This window comes from Medicago truncatula, chromosome 8, assembly GCF_003473485.1.
Source record: "Medicago truncatula cultivar Jemalong A17 chromosome 8, MtrunA17r5.0-ANR, whole genome shotgun sequence".
Taxonomy (NCBI): domain Eukaryota; kingdom Viridiplantae; phylum Streptophyta; class Magnoliopsida; order Fabales; family Fabaceae; genus Medicago; species Medicago truncatula.
Window position 1 is genome coordinate 37,563,717 of NC_053049.1, and position 7,524 is coordinate 37,571,240.

The 7,524-nt window shown below is 31.8% G+C and overlaps 2 protein-coding genes and 1 long non-coding RNA gene across 3 annotated transcripts; all 3 read right to left on the reverse strand.

The window, feature by feature from the left end:
- Window positions 1-66: 66 nt before the first annotated feature.
- Window positions 67-827, reverse strand: LOC120577687 (uncharacterized). Its single transcript, XR_005643653.1, has 2 exons — window positions 218-827; window positions 67-125 (listed from the first exon to the last, which is right to left on the reverse strand). It is a non-coding gene; the product is annotated as an uncharacterized lncRNA (long non-coding RNA).
- Window positions 828-1,484: 657 nt separating this feature from the next.
- On the reverse strand, window positions 1,485-3,822 carry LOC120577659 (uncharacterized). The gene is made up of 9 exons (XM_039829416.1): window positions 3,724-3,822; window positions 3,332-3,632; window positions 3,105-3,240; window positions 2,857-3,011; window positions 2,636-2,756; window positions 2,342-2,545; window positions 2,157-2,234; window positions 1,972-2,049; window positions 1,485-1,884 (listed from the first exon to the last, which is right to left on the reverse strand). Exons 4-9 carry the CDS (start codon window positions 2,904-2,906, stop codon window positions 1,717-1,719), a joined length of 699 nt encoding a protein of 232 aa, XP_039685350.1. The 5' UTR covers window positions 2,907-3,011; window positions 3,105-3,240; window positions 3,332-3,632; window positions 3,724-3,822; the 3' UTR covers window positions 1,485-1,716.
- LOC120577573 (uncharacterized) lies at window positions 2,952-4,213 on the reverse strand. The gene is made up of 6 exons (XM_039829169.1): window positions 3,925-4,213; window positions 3,724-3,820; window positions 3,511-3,632; window positions 3,332-3,416; window positions 3,105-3,240; window positions 2,952-3,011 (listed from the first exon to the last, which is right to left on the reverse strand). Exons 1-6 carry the CDS (start codon window positions 4,211-4,213, stop codon window positions 2,952-2,954), a joined length of 789 nt encoding a protein of 262 aa, XP_039685103.1.
- Window positions 4,214-7,524: the final 3,311 nt, after the last annotated feature.

Consider the following 7,524-nt stretch of genomic DNA (forward strand, 5'->3'; position numbering starts at 1 on the left):
TACTCGTTTTTCCCTCTAAATAACCAAAAAAAAAGTAGTCGATACTTTCAATAGCAGTTCATCCAAAAAAAAAAAAAATCCTTGTGGAAGATAGATGCATCATCTCTATTTAGCTCCAAAGTTATCTACAACAATAACCAAAGGTTTTTGCACCATATAAATCTAAATTTAATAATTCAAATTGACAATTGAGCTTAGAATATAGACAAATTCATACCTGATAATTGGTACCTATCCATTGCCATAATTAAAATTGGTACCTACCATTGTTAGAAGATTTACACGATTTTGTCCCAATAATGTAGATCTATAAAATTGAAAACTTTACTTTTGAAAAAAGAAGAAAAAATTACAAAAAACCATCCAATTGGTACTTCAAATACAGCAATGATGTGCATCAAACAATCCCAATGTCATTAATCTAAACATGCAAGCTTGAACCAATTATTTACTTGATCTCAAAATAGTATCAGCAACCAACATGTATTTTTCCATGCAAAGATATTACCTTTGAGTACAACCTGCCATGGCTTATGGCTACCTGAAGATAAGCACGTGTGAGAGAAATGGGAGTATCTGCACCGTTCCATAAGTGAAAGGCTAAAGGGCTTAAATGCTTGTTTCATTAATTGAAAGAATGGGTTTATGTTGCTGAATATGAATGGGGCGGTTTCTCTCTCTATAATGAATGGGTGTGAAATTAGTGTGAATCTCTTTTACTAACATCAATTTTTTATTAGGCATATGATGGGTTTACTTTTTTTTTGTTTTTTTTGAGCTAATTGCTTGGATACTACTAAAATGTGAACAGCCTAACCCCCTTATACATATCCCTATTACAAATATCTGTGTAAAGAGTAATTGCAAGAGTTTTTTTTTTAATGCCAAAAGTAACCGTAATAGTAGCTATTTACATTAGTCAAAATATATCTTTTCATTAACAGTCAATAAATATAATTAAGTTTACATCAGAATTCATAAGGGAATTGAATGGTAATGAATAATATTGAAGCACAACAATTAAGTTTATACATCACCAAAGAGACATTCTTATTAATAGTAATAAGTCATACTAAATATAGTAATGTATACATTTTGACTTTCATATAAATACATCATGAAAACTAATTAAGCAGAATATTGTGTTATTATAGGCAATCGCTTTCCTTTTTTTTTTTTTGGTCAATAGGCAATCGCTTTCCTTAGGACACCCTTTTCACACTTCAAGTTTCTGTGTTCATTCCATCCAAATATCTCTATTTGCATCCAATCATACACGCAACCAATAAAACATGTGGAAACAAAATAGAAATTGTAAGTTATTTGCATTTTGCTATAAGTTTAATATAAGCACTATTAATCTCAATTAATGATATAAAAAAAAACTGCAAATGAGACATGATTACCTTGTTTAGCTGACATACACAGGACAGTTAAAAAACACAAAATATCTGACTTGAATATATTAGAACAAACACAAAAACTTAACATAATGAAATTAGATTACTTAATAATGTGCTGAGATCAACATATTACAGACCTGATAAGGTAGCAAAATAAACTGATAAACAACAAATCAGTCATAAACTTAGCAGCAAAATATTACAGTTCTCAAAACAAATTATACAAATTGAGCTCATATGAGACTGACAGTGATAATGGTAAATAAGTTCATCAATTTAAGACATAATTAAATAGAATCTCAGTAGGTGCATTTTAAGGCTTTTCAATCTTGACAGTTTTCCTCAACATCTTGAGAGGCATGTTCATCTCATCATCATCCATAGTGGGAGATCCCCTCTTGCTAGATGCAGCATAACCTTTCTGACTTATCTCAACCACATCAGACTCACAATCTGCAACTGCAAACTTAGGCAGAAGATCCTGCAAGGATTTCAAAATTATCAGTTTTTAAATTCCAGACTCCATAAATCTAATTACGGCCACAGATTTACATAGTGTTCTTCTGACCTGTGTGACAACGCCAGAACCCTCCCCCAACAACATTTCCTTACACTTCTCAACAGGTTCAGTCAATGAAAAATCATCCTACAAAAAAATATCACAATATTTTAAGTAAGTTTTACTCGCCATATTGAAGAGAAAAATAGACAGCACTCAAACAATAAACACAGAAACATTATACTACTCCATACTTGATTCAACACATCAGAAGAGCCAGCAATCATGGGAGCTTTCCCCTTGTTCAACAAAACACTTAAAGAAGATGCTTCCTACATAATATTAGCATTGCCACCATTACTCTAAGGTTAAAAAAACAATGTTTTAAAACCACCAAAATGCTATCTATGTCCAATATATAACAGCAAAGTATTCATACCATTGCGTTTTTGAAGAAGGCAGCTTCTTCTTCACCCCATTTCTTCTTGAACTCATTGATAACATCCAGCACGTGGCAAATCTTCGTCACCCTGAATGATTGCTCAAATCTGGGGCTTTGACCAACTTTGGTCTCTACCTTGAAGAGGAAAGTTTTGCCAATGATTCCAACAATTTCAGGTGGTAGATGACCCTTAGAAATAGCCTATACATTCAAAACTCATGTATTAGTGAATCCTTTAAGTGTGCTGGTCATAAAAATACAAAGAAACACTCTATTCATCCTATGACTTACCACTCCATGTTCAGCTAGCATGTCAACACAGCTCTTGTTAAAAAGTGTAGTTGCTTCTTTGTCAAAAATTACTAAGGTAGCACAATCTGTATGATCAATTGCTCTCACCCTCAAACAGTACCTAGTACAGTTATAAAACATTCAGTTAATTTATAGTGTATATAAGGTGTTTGGTCAAACACATAAACTTTAACTAAGAGTTATAGAGTAAAGTAGATCACCTAGAGAATACTTTCTTCACATGCCTATCACACTTCTCACAATAGAACATTTGAGAATCACGTATGACACCCTTAGAGCATACACATGCAGTATATCAAAAAATTTCCCTATTAACTATTCTCTTAATGGTTCCAAGCACAACATAAACTTCATTCTGTCATATAAATAGGCACAAAGTAAGTAATCATGATTTAATGGTAAAATTGTGCCTATTAACCATAAATAAATAAAAAAGTACAACACTCACTGTGGTAGCATCTTTGAGCCCCTGCATAGTGTTCCTTGGTGTTCCATACAAAAACTCTTCTCTAGGGTCAAGTTTTGCTTCTGGTTGCAGCTGGGTTAAACCAAGTGGGGATGGGGTATCAACAGTCTCACTCAGCCTAAGAAAACACAAAAATAAATGTCAAACAAACTACTACATTTCAGTTTTACATGAAATCCCAAATAGATTACAAAATACTAAAGTTATACCTATTCCTCATGCTAACAGCAGCATCACATGTAGGCTTGAAAATAACTTTGGTGCAACCAATACATGTCTGAATATGTAATTTATCTAAAGGAATATATAGGAATTAATTAAGTAGACTTTTCATAAAGTAAAGAAAGGACACAATATAAGAGGGGAGCAAGTTATGAATAGTCATAACCTTGGAAGCTTTTTGCTTTAGCAAGTTGGATGATCACCATAGCATTTTGGATATCTCCACTTGCTATAAAGCTGTTGAGATCATCTACATAACTTCCAAAAAAAGTACATTGAATCTTGAACCTGTTTCACACATAATCAAGTTAAATAAGAACCAATAATGTATAAACTAATAAAGAAAGAAATCAAGCAGTTGAAAAAAACATTGTATTACCCTCCAGCCTCAAGTTCAATGACATTGAGCTTTGTCATGTTTCCATTCCTCTCAAGTTCCCTCTCACTTCCAACACTAGTCAAGACACCAATGATGTCTAAAACAATTGTAAAAATAATACAAAGTTAAATAGACAACTATTAACAATAAAAACTATTATTGAAAGATAACAAAAAAATCGAAAGGGAAATAGAAAACTACCAACTAAGTAATCAGTGTCATAGGTTCTTCCAATAACTTCAGAGATTGGAACCAACTGATAAGGTGACTTAGTGATTGTAAGGGCAGGGAGGTATTTAACCTTTGAACTGAACTGAAAGTTCAACTTGTAGGTGTGCTTAGTGGTTCTATAACCACCACCATTGTTGGCAACACCCATATTTTCAAAACTAAAGTATTTTCCTTCAAAGAGATCATTTCTAAACTTGTAAATCAGAGTCTTCTTGAGTGAGGCATGTATCCTATCACCAGCCTCATCAAGAATGACCATTTCAATGGAAAAAGGCATCCTATTTCCATTGAAACCAGACACTTGCCAAAGCCAAATGATTTTACCCTTCAAGTTTCAAAAAGTTTTTTCAGTGCAAATCTCAGAAATTGCTGAAAAATCAGATGTGTTAGACATCCTATTTTTCTTCTTCGATGAAAAATGTTTTTGTAAATATTAATGCAGAAAAACGTAAACTAAAAGAGGGGAGCAAGAAAGCAGTGCAATGTTAACACTTTGCAATGCTGGGGCAAGTCTGAACAGACACAAAATACCCCCTTTTATACTAAAATCCTAGGGTTAGGGTTGAATTTAAAAACATTAAAATTTGGGATTGATTTTGGGGGGAAAAAATTGAAATCGAATTGGGTGAAATTTTTTACCTCTTCATTTGATTTTAACCTCATCCTTATCTTCAATCCCTTCATCCAAGAATGATTATAGCATATTTGCTTTGCAAAAAATCTGAATTCCATTGGGTTGAAAGCACTTTGAATGGAAAATTTCGTTTTTGGGTGAGAGGCTACGGCGACGGGTTGGATATTCAATCATCAATTGGGAAATTTTGTATCTGGGTCATATCAGATGGAGTTTGATAGTGTTTAGGGTTTGAGATTCGGCGGAGAAGAAGGGAAAGGATGTCTCTTTTCAGAAATTGCAATTAATGCCACTGAAAAAGGGTCAGCCGGGTTGGACTTTTTAGCTGGGCCGGGTCTGAAATGGGCTGCAATTCAATTTGGATTTTTGTTTTTTTGCTGAAAATAGGCCCGATAGCACATGTTTCTTGGAGGAAAACAACTCATTCAAATTTTAATAGCATAAAATGCATTTTCATGTTTTTTTTATTGTGTAAATTTCAAATTGTTATGGTTTTGTGGTCCCTATTACTATAAGTGATGATAAAATGAGATTATAAAAAATGATGATTTATTGTAGGAGGCTTAGAATTTTGACACATTGGATTGGTGCAAATTTTTTTCCTATTTATGTCTTCACATTTGTATATTATTAAGATAAGATATATATATTATATTTAAATAAGAAAATTGGAATGGTGAGTTCCATTGTTTAGCTTTACTAGCTTGGGATTTCCTTTGGCAAAATGTCGTAGACATGTCCTGTTACGTGCTCTATAGTTTTATGTCTTTTGCATGCATCGAATCAGGATTCAGGATTGATATAATGCGACACTTAGATTTAAGCCTCACAACACGAGAGGATCATTCATGAAATGGACTTAATTTAACCCAATTTTAATAAAAAATAATTTACCAAACACCATATACAGGTGAGATTTTTTTTAATATTATAATAATTATTATATTAATTATTTATGAGCCTTAATTTATTAGTGATCAAATTGAGTAATAAAACTGTTAGATTTTTAATTGAATAATTAATTAAATATTTAATTAGTTGATATTGACTCAATATGAATAGATCCATTAACGAAATAACATGAAACTTAACGACCATCACACTATAAAAGAAAAGCTACATATTAAGTTTATTTCTGACCTAAAAGCTCATGGTTTCTTGTGGAACATTCTAATGATGTATCGCTTAGGTTTTAAGTCATTGTTGACTATAAATAGAGTAGCTAGCTATCACAACAATTCATCTTTTGTTCTTGGAATAAAAGTTCGCCTTTATTTTATTGTTATTTACTTTTATGTTCTTCTTCTCTTCTACGTTTACAATGAACGTGAGTGAGTAGACCCTTCTTGTCTTGGGATTGTTGGATTAATTCATCATCACAAATATCAATTCATAATGCGACAACGGAGCTTTGATATTGGAACAAGTGAAATTAGACAAGGGTTGCGAAACATGAGAATAGTCGAGCAAACCTTGAGACATATAAAGTTTCGTTCTTCAAGGATTCTAATAGCAATCAACCATGAGAATAGGCGTGGTTGTTGGAGGAACACACTCACTGACTTCGAGAGAAGCTTTGATACGCTGAAGAGAAACTTGTCTGGACAAATACAAAGTTCTAGTTTAGGGTTTGTTTTGTGAAGGATTTGTCATCTAGATGAACCAATAATCCCAAGGCGTTTATATTTTTATTATTTTCTTTTAATTAAAAATCCAAACTTTATAACTCAAAACTCTTCTCTAATCATTGTTGAAAGTTAATTGAATTCATAACTCCATGTCGGAACGATACTCTTCATTACTACTTCGGTAAACCGTGCACTTGCGGTTTTACTCATCACATACCGGTATTGATAGGAATAAAATGTGTCGTCTTCGTCAAACGATCAACAATCACCCAAATCGAATCAAAACCCTTCACAGTCTTCGGCAAAGCTCCGACAAAATCCACATAGATACTATCTCATTTCCACTCTGGCACAAACAACAGTTGCATCAAACCCGGCGGCTTCTGATGTTCAATCTTTGACTTCTTACAAATCAAACAAGCATAATCAAACTCTGCGATCTCCTTCTTCATTCCAGGCCACCAAATAAAAGAGATTTTTTTACAAAATTAATTTAATCTTTTTACGTGTATTTTCTCTCTCCTCTAAAAAAAAATATAAGATTAAATTTTTGTTAGATTCTGATTTTTTGAAAAAGTTAAAACAACCGAATGCAATACCTTTAAAAGTGAATTTTATTAAAAAAATTGTTTTTTTCTTAAAAGACTATAACAAGCGGGTTCTAAAAAGCTATTTCTAATAGCTTTTCCAAAATCTTTTTTTTTTCTCTTCTAAAAACAAGGAACTCAAGTGTAGCTTTAATTTTTTTTTTATTTTTAAGGAAAGTTCAAATCTTAAAAAATATATATATAGTAAATAAACAGAAATAACTTACTTCAGATTTCTTGTCAAAAAAAACTTACTTCAGATTTTTTTTTGGAATAAATTTATGCAACTAATCCTGGTTTTTTTGGAATAAATTTCTAGTAGATTTTTTATTATAATGAATTAAGGACTAATTAGTCCTCCACATGATAATCGTATGCACTAATGCTGGTTTTTTTTTTTCTTTTTCCGACGGCATTAAGGGTGCGTTTGTTTCAGCTTTAAAAAAAAATAGATTTTGTGTCAAAAGAATCTAGAGATTTTAAAAAAAAAATCTGAAGTTATTTATGTTTGCCTACTATCCATAAAAATCCATTTTAAAAAAAAAAATGAGTTCTAACATGCACATGTGTTATCTCTTTGTTGTTGTAAAAAAATAGATTTTGAGAAAAGCTAATCCTAATAGCTTTTCATTTTACGGTCAATTTTTTTTTTTATAAAATAATTTTTCTAAAAATCCTAAACAAACACTTAAAAATGAAAAAAGTAATTTTTTTAAGGAAA

What these genes read in the sequence shown, in the direction of transcription:
- LOC120577573 (XM_039829169.1), bottom strand. Translation starts at nt 4,213, where the DNA reads ATGGTCATTCTTGATGAGGCTGGTGATAGGATACATGCCTCACTCAAG. An exon ending in ATTGAACTTGAGGCTGGAGG is followed by an intron (nt 3,633 to 3,723) that starts GTAATACAATGT and finishes TGTGTGAAACAG; the next exon opens with GTTCAAGATTCAATGTACTT. An exon ending in TAAAGCAAAAAGCTTCCAAG is followed by an intron (nt 3,417 to 3,510) that starts GTTATGACTATT and finishes ATATTCCTTTAG; the next exon opens with ATAAATTACATATTCAGACA.
- LOC120577659 (XM_039829416.1), bottom strand. Translation starts at nt 2,906, where the DNA reads ATGTTCTATTGTGAGAAGTGTGATAGGCATGTGAAGAAAGTATTCTCT. An exon ending in GTGAAGAAAGTATTCTCTAG is followed by an intron (nt 2,757 to 2,856) that starts GTGATCTACTTT and finishes TAACTGTACTAG; the next exon opens with GTACTGTTTGAGGGTGAGAG. An exon ending in TGCTAGCTGAACATGGAGTG is followed by an intron (nt 2,546 to 2,635) that starts GTAAGTCATAGG and finishes TTGAATGTATAG; the next exon opens with GCTATTTCTAAGGGTCATCT.